Source organism: Oncorhynchus nerka, linkage group LG3 (assembly GCF_034236695.1).
Source record: "Oncorhynchus nerka isolate Pitt River linkage group LG3, Oner_Uvic_2.0, whole genome shotgun sequence".
In the NCBI taxonomy this organism is placed as follows: domain Eukaryota; kingdom Metazoa; phylum Chordata; class Actinopteri; order Salmoniformes; family Salmonidae; genus Oncorhynchus; species Oncorhynchus nerka.
The window spans coordinates 44212378-44232484 of record NC_088398.1 but is presented as its reverse complement, the minus strand read 5'-3'; the positions used below and the strand labels follow the sequence as shown (position 1 = coordinate 44232484).

Below are 20107 nucleotides of genomic sequence, written 5' to 3'. Positions count from 1 at the left end.
TAACCGTCTCTAAAATTGCAGGAGCCATAGAGATGTGTAGTGATCGCTACATTTCAGTCCTCAAATGGCGCCTCCTGGGTTATACAGGCTTTTGTGCACTAGAGATCTCTATACATCTCTATGATCTGAGAGCACCTGCACCCAATTTCCCTCTGTAAATATCTGAGGGTTCTTTGGCTGTCCCCATAGGAGAAGTCTTTGAAGAACCATTTTTGGTTCCAGAGAGAACCCTTTCGACAGAAGGTTCTAAATGGAACCCAAAAGGGTTCTACCTGGAACCAAAAAGGGTTCTCCTATGGTGACAGCTGAAGAACCCTTTTGGAACCCTTTTTTCTAAGAGTGCAGACCAGTAACACTGAGCCAAGGGACCAGGGGATAGATGACAGCCAGCTGTCTAGCCATCTGGAAGCCATGTGCTGATAGATCTCAGCTTACACTGATAGGGACACCAAGGACACATCAGACATTACCCAAAAGCCTACCCAAATGCATTTCAGCCCAGCTTGAACATAAAAGGGAATCAGGTGCTCGACTGAGGGACTTGGTTATCCAAAAAAGCATTTTTTTCTTTTTTTACCATTGGACACTTCAACAGGTGACTTTCCCAAGACAATACAGAATAAGTGTCACTCTGTGTCTGCATAAACCTTTTTTTATTCACAGGACAACTGAACGCCGTACACCGTGGCAGGGACAGACTAACTGAGTGACCAACTGACTGACTAACTGACAAGCTATGGCAAGTAAAAGCTCTGTCAGTCAATATGTGATGTGACATTTGTGTCTAGATGCACTGTAGCACAGATAGCACTGCACAACAGGATATTTCTCCAGTCCAGACATTATGCTTGTGTACTACAAGTGAACAAGCATTTCCTTTCGAGCTGGGCTCCCATGCATTGCTCATACAGCAGTCTTATAATTAGAGCTTTATATAGCCCATCTCCAAGGTTACACAACAATCTCTCTTTATGTAACGTTAACTCTTTCAGGTAACAGTTGTTTAATGTTTCTGACATTAAGATATTGCAATAAGCAATACATTATAGATCATAAATCATATTATGTATATAACAATTTCATCACTTAGCATGATTAAAAAGCAAAAGGTTAAAAAAACAACCTATAGATGACGTTGGAGTTGACTAAAAGCGTTCAGTAATAACATGGACTTGTCATGTGACTCCCTACCTGGCGGTTTCCCTCCACTCTGCTTCCTCTCCGTCTTTCAGGCAGATCTCGTCCAGCTCAGTGAAGAGGTCATGGGGGATGTGCTCCTCGTCGTCATCCTCTGTGCCCAGGAGGAACTGCACTCTCTGGGATGGCGTGTCTGAAGCACAGGGTCCAGTAAGGTCATCACTTACAGTACTGTCTGCCATACACACCCCCTGACTACGGACCTCTGCAGGACGTTATGCACATACACTTTCGGGAACTTTGCACATTTGCACTTTTTCACTTTTGTAAAAATAAACATAGCTACTATTTTCATGGGTATATTTGATGAGTATATTTGATGAGTATACGTTGAGTTTTGAATTCAAATGTATATATTTCTTGCGATGTGTAGACAGAATCCCCTCTTTTGAAATGCATTATGCAGCCATATAGACGTAACATGTGATTACAGAATCCTATCACCTATAAGATGATAGAAATATGATATACTGTAAGAACAGATGATGAGGAGGAAAATTGCATTATTCTACCCCAAGGTACCAGACACTTTGACTGCTGCTTTGAAATGTACCAGCCAGCTAGAGTGGCAAGACTCACTGTATGTGGGAGACTCTCTTCCATCCTCCACTCCAGAGTCCCGCTCCCTGCTCCTCTTCCTGTGTCTATGTCCATGATGCCGATGCCTCCGATGGCTCTTCCTTCCCAGGGGGACATGTACCCCGATGTAGAGTGTCCTGTGACCTGGAGGCAGCCATCACAGAGAGAGAAATAAGATTTAGACAAAATAATGGAGGATAAAGGTAAGAAGTACACAAGGAGATACATGATTACATTCAGAGAAGTTACTGACTCCGCCTGCTCCTTCTGTTTGTTATTGACTCCGCCTGCTCCTTCTGACTCCGCCTGCTCCTTCTGTTTGTTACTGACTCCTTCTGAGTTACTGACTCCTTCTCTCCTTCTGACTCCGCCTGCTCCTTCTGTTTGTATATATCGGGCAACTTCCAACAGCAATATGCCCACAAAAAATAAATGACTTAGTTTGTTACTCAATACAGTACATACCGAGTAAATACCAGCTTACACAGGGCTGTAAAAATACAAATAAAGCATTACCAAATTGAATGAATATACTGTGTCTTCTAATAATCTGGATTCATGCTTCTAAGGTCATGTCACTGGTATTTCATTGAGCGATACCTACCACACATCTATTTGACATTAAAGAACTGGCATGTATGCAACCCCTTTCACTGATATCATTACTTTGTATCAGTCTAAGTCTAAAAATACATCTCTGGGAATGTTCTTAGCTTCAACATCTGCCACAGAAGTAACATACCGGATTGGGTTCCCTTAAAACCCCCTTAGAGCATCATCTGGTAGGATGAATAAATCATTTAATAAAAACTCACCTAAAAATAGTGAACAGATTTGACATGTAAGCTAATATTTGATATCAAACCGTTTTGATACTTATTTATATTCGATGTCATATTACTGTTAAACTGAGTTACATAAATGGCACAGTTGTCAAAGTAATACAGGAAAAGCAAACTATTGAGTGAAGTACACCAATTGCAAAGTATATTTTACCATCTATAAATGGTAAATATTTGACCGTGTGTGCATGAATATTGTATATGTAGTTATATAAATATGTCTAATATTCTGTAATTGATGAGTCATTCACACTGGTCTCATCTAGAAACCCAAAACAAACCGTATGGTGTACACAACCAGAGCTGCAGATTGGGGAGGATGAGCAGGCAGAAGGGGTGGACCGTCACCCTGCTGATATCAGTGAGGCTGAATAGATGTGGTGCTGTGACAGTGTGAGGATAATCCACCCTGACTCCAGCCTGCTCTCTCCTCAGGGAGAAACACAGCTTTGTGAGTGCTCCTTCAGGCCTGGGGCTACGGTCAGGCAGCTAGCAGCCTCTGCTGTTCAAACCAATCCCAGTTATCCCAGCCACGAACACTAGGGTATCAGGACTAATCACTGCCTTCAGTGCTATGATGAATGCATGGCTGGAAATGTAGATGAAATGAATTGTAAGTAACGTCCTTGAAAGCTCCGCATAAATGGTTCTGCAGACTCTTGATACTGTTACTGGAGCTCTGTGCTTTTGTGTGCTCAAGCAGCTCTTTCGTTGCCACTCTCTGTAGTCTCATGGGTACGGAGTCCATATTAGGACAGCCTCTGTCTCAGCAGGAGATGCCTCAGTCTAGAAAACAACCTATTCTCTGGATGCCATGTAGGTGGCCTTCGAGTCTTCCTTCCTCAAAACTGAATTAAAGCCTCAAGGCATTGTACTTCATAAAGTTGGTGTACCTTCGAGTTCCTCCTTTTCAAAGTTGGTTTTCAGCATGGACCGGGTTCCACCTCTGTCCACCACAGCCTCTTCATCATTTCTCTGTGAAGGACAGACAGAGTTCTGTCAGTATCTGTTGTTAGAGGATGATTGAAATGGTCAGAAATGGTCTGTCTTTGTTACTTTTCAATTCTTCACGCGTCATTATTCTAACGTTTTGTAAAATTTGCATGTGACTTTAGGCTACTGAATATCACTTAAAAAATCTTATCAAAGGTATATCTCTAGTCTAAACCATGGTATTAAGATAACATGTCCTTGTGTTGATATTTACAGCAGAGAGCATTTTAATAGCGGTTGACCTTTTTTAAAATCTGTTTTTATTATTTAACCTTTACGTAACCAGGAAGAAACCCATTGAGACAAACAATCTCTTCTGTGTGCTTCCTCACTGAGCTCAGTGAATAAACACACTAACCACTTTAATAAGGCAGTTTCCATGGCAACTAATAGCAAGTCTGCTCAACTAATCGAGAAAATACTCTAGTCATAATCGCCAGACACATTGTTGGACAGGCCTCTAAACCAGCCAAGCAGCCAATCAACAACTGAAACCTAAAGTGGTGTAGAAGTGAATATGTGCATTGCTTGATGGCAATTTTGTTCCATAATGGGAACAATTGCAATGTTGAATCCATATAGTGATTACATTCATTATCTTCCCCAGGGGAATATATTTTCTTTAAAACAGACTCCATCCATAATACCCAGGAGTCTCGTTAGGCACGGTTGCTTTGAGGTGCAGTGAATCAGACTGATCACAATGCGGTTCATCAGAACGGCACACCACGCTTGTTGTCTCGGTGCTGCATCAGGCACATAGTAGCCAGGTCACCTAGGCATTTCAATGTGGCCAACTCAATATCTACTAGAAAGTAGAACAACAAAGCACTCAAGAGTTTATTACATGACCAAATGTCGATGACGTACTTCCAGAGTAACAAGAAACATAAACTAGTACGTATGCTGCCCAAGTATTGGGCCAAGAGAAGGTTAAAACAGGGCAACATAACAGAGGGGCTACAGTATATAAGACATTTGTAAGATGGAGGTTAACCTCAGAATATTTCATTAAAGACAGCTGGATAGTAAGGATTTGTGTATGTTTAGCAAAGCCCCAGTCTGAGAGAGCCTCTTCTAAAATCACTTACCAACAGAGAGAATAACCACTCAGTCCCATTGTGAATTAACTGTGATGCAGTTACTAAACACAATTTTAACACATTTGGCACCTCACACCCAATCCTGCACGGCAAGATGCCTCTGCTAGCCAAAATAATAGATGGAGGAAAGAGAGAGAGAGAGAGAGAGAGAGAGAGAGAGAGAGAGAGAGAGAGAGAGAGAGTGAGAGAGAGCGTTGTTGTCGTTTTGGGTACTGGGTGTCACGACATGACAAGGTGTTCACAAATCGAATTTCAAAAGATTTCCCCTTCGAAACCCTAGGAATTACAATCTCCAACTGAGCAGTCTTCATCCTGAACAGATTTGATTTGATTTTGACTTTGTCCAGATGTGGTGTAATTATTAATGTCTATTACAGACTCACATTGACAAATCTTCCACTCCCAAACATGACAGTGATAATAATTCACAAGGTTGTGAGCAGGTGCAACAGCAATAAATAAGTGACTTATGCTTTGTCATTGTTATGACTTGGGTTATGGTCTCAGGATGGCTGTTGTAGTCCAAATGTTATGTTGCTACTAGCAAACCATAAGAACCTATGAATAGCCGAGATGGCCAGGAAATCCAACAACCCAAGAACTTCAAGCTGTCTCACCCCTGCTTGAGTGGAACACAAACCCTATAGTGTTCCATCTAAATTAGAGGTCGACCGATTAATCGGAATGGCCGATTAATTAGGGCCGTTTCAAGTTTTCATAACAATTGGAAATCTGTATTTTTGGACACCGATTTTGCCCCAAAAATATATAGATTTTTTTTTTTTACACCTTTATTTAATCTTTATTTAACTAGGCAAGTCAGTTAAGAACACATTCTTATTTTCAATGACGGCCTAGGAACGGTGGGTTAACTGCCTCGTTCAGTGCAGAAAGACAGATTTTCACCTTGTCAGCTCGGGGGATCCAATCTTGCAACCTTACAGTTAACTCTTCCTTGTGCACTCCGCAAGGAGACTGCCTGTTACGCGAATGCAGTAAGCCAAGGTAAGTTGCTAGCTAGCATTAAACTTATCTTATAAAATCAATCAATCATAATCACTAATTAACTACACATGGTTGATGATATTACTAGATATTATCTAGCGTGTCCTGCGTTACATATAATCTGACTGAGCATACAAGCATACAAGTATCTGACTGAGCGGTGGTAGGCAGAAGCAGGCGAGTAAACATTCATTCAAACAGCACTTTTGTGCGTTTTGCCAGCAGCTCTTCATTGTGCGTCAAGCATTGCACTGTTTATGACTTCAAGCCTATCAACTCCCGAGATGAGGCTGGTGTAACCGAAGTGAAATGGCTAGATAGTTAGCGCGCGCTAATAGCGTTTCAAACGTCACTCGCTCTGAGCCTGTGATTGTTTCCCTTGCTCTTCATGGGTAACGCTGCATCGATAGTGGCTGTTGTCGTTGTGTTCCTGGTTCGAGCCCAGGGAAGAGCGAGGAGAGGGATGGAAGCTATACGGTTACACTGGCAATACTAAATTGCCTATAAGAACATCCAATAGGTTAATGAAATAGGTTAATGAAATACAAATGGTATAGAGGGAAATAGTCCTATAATTTCTATAATAACTCCAACCTAAAACTTCTTAACTGGGGATATTGAAGACTCATGTTAAAAGGAACCACCAGCTTTCATATGTTCTCATGTTCTGAGCTAGGAACATATTGCACTTTTACTTTCTTCTTCAAAACTTTGTTTTTGCATTATTTAAACCAAATTGAACATGTTTCATTATTTATTTGAGGCTAAATTTATTTTTATTGATGTATTTTATTAAGTTAAAATAAGTGTTCATTCAGTATTGTTGTAATCATCATTATTACAAATACATTTTTTAAAAATCGTCCGATTAATCGGTATCGGCTTTTTCCGTCCTCCAATAATCGGTATCGGCGCTGAAAAATCATAATCGGACGACCTCTAATCTAAATGCAAGTACTTCTGCTAGTACTGTTGCTCTATCACGACCTGCTGTATCCCCAGACACACAGCTGGCCTGACAAGGCCACTAAATCATCAGAGCTTTGCTCAAGCCTTCACAGTAGTTCACAGCTCTACGTTTTAACAAGCCTTATTTAGTGCCTTCCAGTCACTTACTACGCTACTAAGTGCAATTGCTAATGTGTGCATGTGGCAGCTTGGAGGACATATGACCAGAACTCATAGGAAATGGGGGAGGTTGGTACTGCAGGAAGAGGCAGGAGCGTGCACGTCACCAGCCCACTCAGTGACGTCCGCAAGAGATACATACACTGCCTGTCTGTCGGCCTCAAGGGCACCTTTGAAGAGACAGCTGAGACAGCTGAGACAGCTGAGAGAGAGAGAGAGAGAGAGAGAGAGAGAGAGAGAGAGAGAGGACATATGAAGATATATTTCTTCAAACAGCTAGCAGGTGGAGCGAGTGAACTGTGGGAAGGCTAGTAAATGCAGCACTTCAATGATACTGCCCCCTGCAAAGTGCCATTGGATGCTGTGTTTTTGTCCGTCTTGCTCGACGGGTCTACACTTTGATTGTTTTATCAGTATTGACTGTCAGCAACACACTGTAGCATTGGATAGGCCTGCATACGTTTGAAGGATCCCGTAGTTTGTTGTGCCATATGGTCTACATTTGAGTCACCTCTCACACAGACACAGTCACAGACACACACACTTACACACACACACACACACACACACACACACACACACACACACACAGGCTCACAGACATGAGAGCACGTCTTTCAAAAGAAAAGCATTTTATGCCATACAAATAAATGACTTTTAATCTGTATAAAACATAATCCAGCTCCTGCTTCTCTTGACATAAATACTATTATTCCAATCTCACCCTGTCCATGTGACCCCAAAAGCTGTCATCTTATATTTAGTGGGGAAATGGGCAGAATCGAAAGCAACAGGACTACTATCCATGTCTCTGACCATAGGACCAGTAACAATACCCGGATAATGTTACATGGCGACGGAAGTGGAGCCGATATTGGGTGAAGGTTGTGCAATGTAACAGCAATATTTAGACTTGCCACCCATTCGATAAAATACGGAACGGTTCCGTATTTCACTGAAAGAATACACGTTTTGTTTTCGAAATTATAGTTTCCAGGTTTGACCATGTTAATGGCCTAAGGCTCGTATTTCGGTGTGTTTATTATATTAAAATTAAGTCTATGATTTGATATTCGATAGAGCAGTCTGACTGAGCGGTGGTAGTCAGCAGCAGGCCCGTAAGCATTGATTCAAACAGCACTTTACTGCATTTGCCAGCAGCGCTAAGCAATGCTTGAAGCACAGGGCTATTGACTTCAAACCTATCAACTCCCGAGATTAGCCTGGCAATACTATAGTTGTCAGCGTCGTGTGTATAGGTGGCAGGGAAGTCAGGCGCAGTCAAAATGGAGTGAAAATGGAGTCTTTTAATAATTGACCACGTAACATGCTCCATAACACTAAAATGTACAGACATAAACAAACATGGGTACGAGGACCCGACGCGCACCTATACAACATAAAACTACACTGACAATAAAACCATCTCTGACAAAGACATGATGGGAGCAGAGGGTTAAACAGAGGGTTAAATACACAACAGGTAATGAGTGGGATTGGAAACAGGTGTGTGGGAAGACAAGACAAAACCAATGGAAAATGAGAAATGGATCAAAGATGGCTAGAAGACCGGTGACGTCGACCGCCGAGCACCGCCCGAACAAGGAGAGGCAACGACTTCGGTAGAAGTCGTGACAATAGTGCCTATAAGAATATCCAATAGTCAAAGGTATATGAAATACAAATGGTATAGAGATAAATAGTTGGTTGACTTAAACGGTAGCTTTTTTACATGGCACATATTGCACTTTTACTTTCTTCTCCAACACTGTGTTTTTGCATTATTTAAACCAAATTGAACATGTTTCATTATTTATTTGAGACTAAATTGATTTTATTTATGTTTAAATTAAGATCAAATAAAAGTGTTCATTGTTCATTCAGTATTGTTGTAATTGTCATTATTACAAATATATATAAAAATAGTCAGATTAATAGGCTTTTTCTGGTCCTCCAATAATCGGTATCTGCATTGAAAAATCATAATCGGTCGACCTCTACCTCCCAGACTCAGGAAAACCCTAGGGGTTTTTCAATCTCGTGAGATACTTTATTCCGTCTTATTCTGAAATAGCTTTATAGGATTGACGAAAGGGAGGAGGGGTCACAAAAAAATAGAGTGGAGTTAATAGTGTGAGGAAGCGTTTGTCAAGCTAAAGAAGCAATTGTGTCAGGCACCAGCATCGGGGTTGCCAAACCTAAAAGTACCTTTTACATTTTATACAACAAACGATTAATGAGTGGGGGGGGGGGGGGGACAGTGGCCTACCTGTGAACAGAAGTTATCATGTTTTGTTTTGTCTATAATTTAAAAAATTTCATTCACCTGGTAAAGTAACGTTAGACAGAAAGAGAAAGAGTATAGTAGAGATTGTAGAGGGAAACAAGTGTTAAAGTGGAAGAGAAATGTACTGGGTGATGGTGATTGAGAGGGCTTCTGAGTTAAAGGAAACAGAGATGTAGATGAATTGGAAAGTAAAATGGTTTAAGATTTAGCAAAGTGAAAACTAATGAAATTTTTATTTTCTATTTTAGGAGAGGATGGGGACAGCTGTCCCTATCTCTCTCTTTGAAATGTTTCCCAATTGGGAGAACAGTTAGTGAAATTCTGCAGTTTTATAAAGTATAAACATACCTGATCCGTCCGTAGAGGGAGCTCACAAATAAGTAAGGCCTGACCATTGGTTTGTTTGTTTTTGCCCTACGTTTTAAAAAACACACCAGCACACGTGGGCACACAACCCACCGGTTATGAATATTTGTTATTGGTGTTAATACCGTGTTTGATTTATTGTGTGGGGTCTTTTTAATTTGGTTGTAAACTGGGTACGCAGGATGATATAACTATTTGAAATGGTTTTAAATGGTTTCGGAAGTACAGGGAAAGAAAATACTTAATAGGACTGACTGACCTCTGACCTCTGTTCTGACTTCCTGGTGAGACCTAATCACCCTAACTAGCAAGACTAAAGACATTGGGTGAGTTTAAAATGGGCTATGTATACACTATATTTAGGAAGACGTTTATAATCTAGCAATAGTCCTATGTGTGATTCAGAACACGAAGAAGAGAGAGAGAGCGCTGCCCCTGAATGAGGGACACCTGTCTCTAGTCTATTTTACCATTACCTCATGGGATATAATTATTTCCTTAATGGAGTTATCAAGAGTTGTAATTCTAATTCGATTTTTTAGTCTAATTTATTTATTTTTTATTTAACAGGAAGTGTTGTTTTTTAAATTACCGGTCCTAACTTGTTTTCTTCACATGTCTGCCTATATAAAGGACAAAATATATTTTGGTTATGGTTGACAGTTACTCCAAAAAGTTTTTCCCACCTCAAGTGATATATGTGTAGTTTTTTCCACACCTCTAGTTTTATATGAAGAAGTGTATTGCTGTTGTTGTTTGTTTGTTTTTGTCTTGCTTCAATAGCAAATCTCACCAGATTGGGTCTGCTGGATTGTTGGGATTTCTTCCTAAAGGTTAGCTCTCTAACTCCCTGAGCCGGTGAAATTGCAGTGCGATCACCAAGATGATAGCGGAGTATAAGCCAATTTGGGGAAACATTGTTTAAAAGGTGTATTGTTATTCTCTTTGACATTTGTTTTAGAAATCTGTATTAAGAATATTGGTAGTAGTCATAATTTGTCACACAGTAAATCATTTGTCTGGATTTCCTGAATCAGAAATGCCCTAAACTAAACGGTTGTTCTGGTCTGTCCTCTTTGTCCTGGTCTGGTGAAGGTGACCACAGATGGTGTCTAGATGCATGGAAGGGATCATTTGACCAAGAACAGTGTGAACCTCAACCCCCCTTTACCAGCTCAAGTAATGAAAAAATTATGTTCACTACGGGCCTGTTCTGCACCACTTCTACCGTGAGACCTGAGTCAGAGCCAGCAACCTGTACACAGCATCCAGTAGAAGATATCAACTGCCTTTTCTCATGCCATTTCTCTCAGGAGTGCGACATGAGTCCACATGGAGTGAGCATGGAGAGAGATCCCTGTCCAAAATTCTCTCATGTTGTTGGTGTACTGGTAGGAAAACGGACAAGACATAATGGACTGTAAAGGACAGTGGCGGCACAGGTGAAAGACATTATCAAAGGCCATCCACTTTGAACATGTGGCATTGGAAGGACGAACTGAAACACTATCTGAAGAAGAACGTGAAGAAATGCCAAAAGGATGAGTGCCGGGAGGGAGGGAGGGGGTCAACCGTAATTGATTTAGGCTTATCCAACATTGTTTATTTGGGGTATCAGGTTGATTGTGGAGGTCTACATACTGCAAAATGTATAGTAATTTAGACTAAGAATGCATTGAGATACCAATCTGTCATTACCACAAGTGATAAGAAAAGTTAATGCTGGAAATATAAGATGTCAATACTGTTTGTAAATTTACATTCTAACCGTGTTGATGTGTGCTAAGTTGAGGGTCTTGAATTTAAGTGATAGACTCAACATGAATCACTGAACACTGTCATTCTAAATTTGTGTTGTATAAAATTGATAGTAGGGGTTTTGTTTTACCAAGTTATCAGAATTATAATGTTTAATTCATAAGTATTTTCCCCTCATGGTAATGCTTGTTTGATCAAAATGCTTGGAAAGTAATTTTGTATCAGGTTGAGACTTAGCCTCAAAAGGGAGGACATGTGGAAAATTACAAAATTATTCATGCTATCCCGTGTTTTACTGCTTAAAGAATTGTTTATTCTTATATGCTAGTGTTATTTTTCTAACCTGATACAAACTTATCTCTGTGTGACTTAGTCATAAGACTGGGCTAAGATCTGTTTGGGAGCGACCGCAGCATGTGAGACATCCTGTGGTTTTACGATCTGCTGGAAGTCAGCCATATAGCCCAAGGAAGGAGCACATTATAGTGTGAACTGTAACAAAACGCAGTTATACGGTTGAGCCCTTGTGCTATCAACCTTGGGCTATCTTAATCTGCACAGACAAACCAATCACCTTTTACACTATGTAACGTCCCTTTTTCCACACATCTGCTAAACTGACACGTAGACAAAAGAGGCTGTACCTTTTCTATAAAAGCAGAGATCCAACTATGTTCATTGAGCTTTCAACTCTGAACTATTCTTAGTAATGGTTGAATACTTCATTTTTGCAAATCTTATAATAAAATTGTTGTTTGAAATAATCTACAGTCTCTCCTCCTATAGAACTTCTACCACACTTCTCCTTAACCACAGAAGTCCAAGGGCTGTTCAGGAGAACTAACGGTAATAACCTCATTACTGACAATGAGTTACTACTGGCTGATCAGGATGTACAAAACTCTAAACTGATAACACTTGTAATCAGGGGTGCAACTTTCACTGGGGATGGGAGGGTCATGTCCCCCCACCACCTACATTCTGAAATTGCATTTTTGTACCCCCAGGTTTTATCATTGCAATGTGATACAAAAAGTGGCAACGGTGTGCTTTAGGACCATGCGAGCGATCGGGTAGGCTGTTTGGAGTGATCAGCCGGCTGGATTTAGGTCCGCTCGGACACCACAGAGCGGGCTGACAGGCTGTGTGAAGACTAAGCTTCTGGAAGACTGGATGGACCAGCACGGGAGAGTTAAGCATAGTTCAATGCGCATGTGTTGCACTCTTATACCGAGTTGTAAAAGCAAGCAGAGCAAAAACTGGCTACTATTTAGTTGACTGATATAGCTGGCAAGGTAACTGCTGTTTAACTTAACAGAAAAAAACTAAACTAGTGTTTATTCGCAGTGCTGAGCTAGTATTGTAACTGACATGTACTGTAATGTTAGCTAATGTTCACTCCAGACCTGACTGCCCTCGACCAGCACAAAAACATCCTGTGGCGGACTGCAATAGCATCGAACAGTCCCCGCGATATGCAACTGTTCAGGGAAGTCAGGAACCAATACACGCAGTCAGTCAGTAAAAGCTAAGGCCAGCTTCTTCAGGCAGAAGTTTGCATCCTGTAGCTCCAACTCCAAAAAGTTCTGGGACACTGTGAAGTCCATGGAGAACAAGAGCACCTCCTACCAGCTGCCCACTGCACTGAGGCTAGGGAACACGGTCACCACCGACAAATCCATGATTATCGAAAACTTCAACAAGCATTTCTCAACGGCTGGCCATGCCTTCCGCCTGGCTACTCCTACCTCGGCCAACAGCTCCGCCCCCCCCCGCAGCTCCTCGCCCAAGCCTCTCCAGGTTCTCCTTTACCCAAATCCAGATAGCAGATGTTCTGAAAGAGCTGCAAAACCTGGACCCGTATAAATCAGCTGGGCTTGACAATCTGGACCCTCTATTTCTGAAACTATCCGCCGCCATTGTCGCAACCCCTATTACCAGCCTGTTCAACCTCTCTTTCATATCGTCTGAGATCCCCAAGGATTGGAAAGCTGCCGCTGTCATCCCCCTCTTCAAAGGGGGAGACACCCTGGACCCAAACTGTTACAGACCTATATCCATTCTGCCCTGCCTATCTAAAGTCTTCGAAAGCCAAGTCAACAAACAGGTCACTGACCATCTCGAATCCCACCGTACCTTCTCCGCTATGCAATCTGGTTTCCGAGCCGGTCACGGGTGCACCTCAGCCACACTCAAGGTACTAAACGACATCATAACCGCCATCGATAAAAGACAGTACTGTGCAGCCGTCTTCATCGACCTTGCCAAGGCTTTCGACTCTGTCAATCACCATATTCTTATCGGCAGACTCAGTAGCCTCGGCTTTTCGGATGACTGCCTTGCCTGGTTCACCAATTACTTTGCAGACAGAGTTCAGTGTGTCAAATCGGAGGGCATGTTGTCCGGTCCTCTGGCAGTCTCTATGGGGGTGCCACAGGGTTCAATTCTTGGGCCGACTCTTTTCTCTGTGTATATCAATGATGTTGCTCTTGCTGCGGGCGATTCCCTGATCCACCTCTACGCAGACGACACCATTCTATACACTTTCGGCCCGTCATTGGACACTGTGCTATCTAACCTCCAATCGAGCTTCAATGCCATACAACACTCCTTCCGTGGCCTCCAACTGCTCTTAAACGCTAGTAAAACCAAATGCATGCTTTTCAACCGATCGCTGCCTGCACCCGCTTGCCCGACTAGCATCACCACACTGGATGGTTCCGACCTTGAATATGTGGACACCTATAAGTACCTAGGTGTCTGGCTAGACTGCAAACTCTCCTTCCAGGCCCATATCAAACATCTCCAATCGAAAATCAAATCTAGAGTCGGCTTTCTATTCCGCAACAAAGCCTCCTTCACTCACGCTGCCAAGCTTACCCTAGTAAAACTGACTATCCTACCGATCCTCGACTTCGGCGATGTCATCTACAAAATGGCTTCCAACACTCTTCTCAGCAAACTGGATGCAGTTTATCACAGTGCCCTCCGTTTTGTCACTAAAGCACCTTATACTACCCACCACTGCGACTTGTATGCTCTAGTCGGCTGGCCCTCGCTACATATTCGTCGCCAGACCCACTGGCTCCAGGTCATCTACAAGGCCATGCTAGGCAAAGCTCCGCCTTATCTCAGCTCACTGGTCACGATGGCAACACCCATCCGTAGCACGCACTCCAGCAGGTGTATCTCATTGAGCATCCCCAAAGCCAACACCTCATTCGGCCGCCTTTCGTTCCAGTACTCTGCTGCCTGTGACTGGAACGATTTGCAAAATCGCTGAAGTTGGAGACTTTTATCTCCCTCACCAACTTCAAACATCAGCTATCTGAGCAGCTAACCGATCGCTGCAGCTGTACATAATCTATTGGTAAATAGCCCACCCATTTTCACCTACCTCATCCCCACAGTTTTTATTTATTTACCTTTCTGCTCTTTTGCACAGAAATATCTCTACCTGTACATGATCATCTGATCATTTATCACTCCAGTGTTAATCTGCAATATTGTAATTATTCGCCTACCTCCTCATGCCTTTTGCACACATTGTATATAGACTCCCCTTTTTTTTCTCTACTGTGTTATTGACTTGTTAATTGTTTACTCCATGTGTAACTCTGTGTTGTCTGTTCACTCTGCTATGCTTTATCTTGGCCAGGTCGCAGTTGCAAATGAGAACCTGTTCTCAACTAGCCTACCTGGTTAAATAAAGGTGAAATAAAAAATAAAAAATAAAAAAATGTCTTAGCCCCTCTCGACTGAGGTGAATGAATAAACTACCTATGCTAGCTGGTAGCTGAAGTAACACCTGCCAGGTCAGCTCTAGCCTCTAGTTATCTGTCAGATAGTAATAATAGCCACCTCATATCGCTAACGAACAGCCTTTTTTTAATCCTGTTTCGGAAGTAAATACATTTGGATACCTTTGATGTACCGTTAGAGGAAGAGCTGGCCAAAGGTTGGCTAACGTTAGCTATTATTTTTGCCTCAATCTCACTAGACCTGAATCAAATGATGAAACCGTCAGTCAAACAATTTAATGTGAGTTTTATTCGTCAGTATGGCAATGTAACGTTATTGATCTGTCAGTTTCCCTAGCTAATTCCCTACTTTTCACACTGATATAGTAATAAACAGCTCTAACATTACAGGCTTCACTGACATGGTGCACAGCAGAGGTCTGCGTGGACCGATTTCTTCATCCCGCTCCCGCCCGCACCCGCTCGCTTTCTGTCTGACTCACCTGTTACCACAAAAACTGGTCCCAAACCCAACCGCAATCCCACAATGTTATTTTAGGCATATGTGACGCAGCTCACTTGCCAGCCAAGGTCCTAGAAATTTTGCGCCCTATAGGCAATATCAAAAGCACATAAATAACTTAAGAAATAAGTTAAATTACCAGAGATTCTCACATCGGCCTTATATTGTATTACTGGGCTATATCAGCCAATATGCTAGATGTAGTTTGAAGAGAGCAGAGTACTTACATTTCCTTGGAAAGATAACTTCCCTGTGCTTCTCTGCCCTTGCATAGGCTATAGCCTACTCTATTTAAATGACACGCACACCTGATCTCGCAGGTATGGCTACTGAACTGTAAGCAGCAAGAATGATGACAGCAACACTTGCTACATTTTGCATAGGACTACAGAATAAAGCCTACCTTTCAGGAGGAAGATTTGCAAGCAGAGACAAATAAATGGGTAATCAATACTTACTGAAAATGAAAAGGCGCAACGCTCGCTTGGTAACACGTGTAATGCAGCCAGTCGTATATTCAAAACCGTTCATTGTGTATTCATTGTGTGTTGTGGACATCCTTCACCACACAACCATTGATCCAAAATATGAGTTTACTGTGAAATATAATGAGTCCATTGATTTAATCGCCAAAACACAACATAATGATATCTTCTCAATGTAGTTAATTTAACAACGAGTTAATCCAATAGCAATAAAATCTAAGATACATGTTTCAAAATTGAGCTTTGAATGTAGTATGCTACAGTACTGTAAATTGTGGGTCGTATGCTCATGAGGATGGCAATCATACATCATCCACCTGTAATGTAATCTTGTATTGTATTTTATAGTATTGTCTTATGCTTATGTATTGTAGTGGTACTGTACGCGGCTCAGTTCACAAGAGCATGGCACTAGCAACACCAGATTAGTGGGTTTTATTCCCACTGGGGTCACATACCAAAATGTGTGGACTGTTGTCATTTTGGATAAAGGTGTCTGCTACGTAAATGGCATATATTACAGTATTACAGTACTTTATTGTCCAATGCAATTTTAGCAAAGCAGTGTGTATAAGTTTACCAAATGTTTAAGTGATCATCAATTAAGTGCAATCGGGTGAACTAATAGTAAGATGTATTTTAACAAAAGAGAAGAGAATCCTAGCAAAAGTAATGAGAGCATTGCGTGGTGAAAGGCAATTACTTTATATGAACATATATTGCAATGTGAAACATGTATTTTCTAGATGAAAACGTGACTATGATTTTGTGTGTTGTATGTAGTCTATTGAACATGTGCTTAGAGTTTTGAAACAAGCCATTTTGACTTTCTGTTTTGAGTTTTGTGTTAAGAGTTGTGAAAATGTACCACATACTTGTGAACATTGGACCCAGTGACTGAAAAAAACTGCACTCAATAAACTGAAGCCAATTTAACAGGTTATACTACATACACTTGAAATAAATTCATAGAAATTGCTTAACATTTTTAAATAGAAGAGTTTGACATAAACCACCATGTACGCAGTACAAATATTTAGAAACATTGCCAAGAATTAGCATCTTGTACAGAACGTGTACACTAAGAATGATGAAATCAGCTTTATTTTGATGCTGTTCACTAATACGGTCGGAAACTCAGATGAAACCTACTTTTTTAGTAACAAAAATATTTTGTCTAGAGTATAAGCCAAACAAGTGGGGGAAAACGTTGCTGGCATCAAAAAGCTAAATTTAGCTTAGAATACAGCAGTACTGTACTGATTCTTCAGTCAGCACTATGCCCTCTCACACAAAACATACACTTGTGGGATGATGTCATGTGTTTGAATGGGTGGAGGGACAGTGTAATGACAAAAAAAAACACAGACCAGGGCCCAGTATTTCTTTTACTTTATGGTTTGTCTTGCCACATGTTTAACTGAAACCTGTTTCGGACATCAGAAGCTCTGGTCCAGGATGTCTACGCACAGCTTACTGATGCTGAACCATCTTGTAGAAGAAGGCGGCTCAGCGTCAGCAAGCCGCACGTCAACGCCCTGGACCAGAGCTAGGACACCAGGGCCAATTTGGATGCTGAAGGACACTGCTGTCCATCCACAGCTGCAGTGCCACATGGGTCAGACTCCATGGCCAAGGCCCAGGGTGATAATCTGAATGCTAATACACAGGAGGGATCAAAGTCTGTGCAGTGCTACAGGATTAAAGTACAACAGTGCACATTTTGTTTCGCGATACATTACATTAGCCTACATTAAAATGAGCCGTTACTGTATTCTGTTACTGCTTCCCGAAGTGTGTTTATGTATAGCCTTCTTTGCTGTCTGTAGGCCAATGCATATGTTGTGGTGCGTGTAGAGAGTTAAAGTAGTGTACAACTGTTTTAGGGTTCATCTAACTGTTCTCCAGAAGCAATGGCTTGTGACCTACTTTCACACTCTAGAACACCTCTCAATGTGCGGGGGTTCGGACTAACCTGGTGGGCTATATCCAAAACTCCTCATGAGAATGACATAAGTGCATAGAAGCATGACATACTGTAGGAATGAGGAACGAGAGAAAAAAGACGACCAAAAGTCGGTAGGCTACAATACATGTCCTGAACAACAGTGATGGAAATAGGGAGTGTGATGATGATGATGAATAGGGTTGGCCTAACTCACACTGTTTGAGTGGCGTGCGCTCAAAGCAAAGCCATCTTTTAAGGGCAGAGGACTGGAGGATTGCTGGGGGCAGCCAAAGTGATTTCATTGGACGAGGGGTCTGATCCCTGCATATGGCAATGGTCACTCTGGCAGCATCAGCACCAGGCCAGCAGCGTCATAATAATGACAACAACACTGTGCTCAGATGAGCTCAGCTTGGCATAGAACACAACTTACATAGTACAGTGAATACAGTCTTGTTCAACTTCCAATCACTTTTCCCCAACAAAGTTGGCACATCTCGAAGACTCAAGAAAGACATCCAAGGGACAGAGACCCAATAGGCTTTGTAATACAAAATTGCCTTTGCTGGTGCAGAGTAAACATGAGTGCACTTATCTCCTTTCCTGCATCCCAGGAATCAATGGCTGACACAGCAGGATAGGCTCTCTACTCTCTCTGTTCCCCTCTCTCCTCTCTTCTCTCTTCTCTCTCCACTTTCCACTCTCCTCTCTCCATTCTCTGCTCTTTCCTCTATCTCTCTCCTCTCTCCACTCTCATCTCTCTTCTCTCCCATCTCCTCTCTCTCCTCTCCTCTCTCTTCTCTCCTCTTTCCTTATTCCTCGCTCTTCTCTCCTCTCTCTTCTCCCCTTTCTCCTCTCTGCTCTCTCCTCATTCCTTTCTCTCTTCTCTGCCACCTGTCCTCTACTGTATCGCTCTCCTATCTCCTCCTATCTCTCAGAGTTAACACTGTACGCTCACATACAACGTTAACTCTGCCATTAAACTAAAGCCATTCAAATAGTGCGTCCTTGTGTTAAATTTGCCCTTTGACAGGTCATTAAAGAACAGGATACTGCATGCATGATGAAGTCAAGCTGTTTGACATTGAGATGCACAGATATTTCCAGAAAGGCTATCAGCAGCACCAACAAACACCAGCATCAAACACACATCCTTTAACCTTAGATAACCTTAAGAACACCCGGAGATGAAAGAAACTCCCAAACACAGAGCAGAGAACAGAGCATACCTTTACAGAGTAAACAGAGCACAGGCATACCTTTACAGAGTAAACAGAGCACCGGCATACCTTTAAAGAATAAAAGCGACTGTTGGGATCCAAGCCTCCAGCAGAATGCATGACCTTTCCCTTTCCTCTTGTAGTTAAGAGTGCTGCTGTGCCGAAGAGAGGAGGCTGAGCCGAGCTGAGCTCCGTAGCACCAGCGTGCCTCTGCTGCCGGGACAGGCACACACGCGGCTAAGCAATCTACCCTCTCAACATGCCAGGAACCGACTTACAAACGCACCACTCGCTGCCTCTGTTGATTCAGCCATTTATCCACCAATCCTGCATGAGATTACAGCAGTGACATCACTGGTGTCCAGCCTCTTATCTAAGAGGGAGCTAGCTGGTGCTAAGCCACTGTGTTTCCCTCTTTTGTATGGCTTTCAGTGTATAGCCCCTGTAGCAGCAGCTTGCCATCGCTGCACTGCTCCATACCGCACCACAGAGCACAGAGCATCGCCTTGCGCCTCCCCTGGGGCTGCTGGGAGAGTTCCCAGTATCTGCAGCATGACCTGTCAGCTCAGCCACTCTGGCCTGACCTTGATCTCTCTCTCTCTCCCCCTCTCTCTCTCTCCGTGCTGATTGGAGCTCAGGTAAGCCAAGGGGCAATACAAAAGATGGAAAGCCATCTCACCAATGTAGCCAACTAAAACCCTTCTGTGCAGTGTAGGGGCCTAACTTCATTATTGTAAATGCTGCATTGACTCCCAGTACCAGAACAATATTTGTCTGTGTATAACTGTCAGGATTGAACAAGGACAACACTCACACTGACAATGAAGGAATTCAATTGTTAAGGATTGATTCTATGAATCTATTGTAGTCACACTGGGATGTGCTTCGACAGAGAAACCAGTGAACATTTTCAAGCACTTTAAAAATAAATCA

The 20107-nt window shown here is 42.2% G+C and overlaps 1 protein-coding gene across 1 annotated transcript in view; it reads right to left on the bottom strand.

The window, feature by feature from the left end:
- The window catches only part of LOC115108541 (sodium-driven chloride bicarbonate exchanger-like), a 44121-nt gene extending 24656 nt beyond the window's left edge, over positions 1 to 19465 (bottom strand). The window contains exons 1-4 of the mRNA XM_029633028.2: positions 19244 to 19465; positions 3512 to 3593; positions 1777 to 1920; positions 1192 to 1330 (exon numbers count right to left, since the gene is read on the bottom strand). Coding sequence (XP_029488888.1) covers positions 1192 to 1330; positions 1777 to 1920; positions 3512 to 3593; positions 19244 to 19294 — 416 coding nt within the window. The 5' untranslated portion in view covers positions 19295 to 19465. The remainder of the gene's footprint in view (positions 1 to 1191; positions 1331 to 1776; positions 1921 to 3511; positions 3594 to 19243) is intronic.
- Between the last annotated feature and the right edge of the window lie 642 nt (positions 19466 to 20107).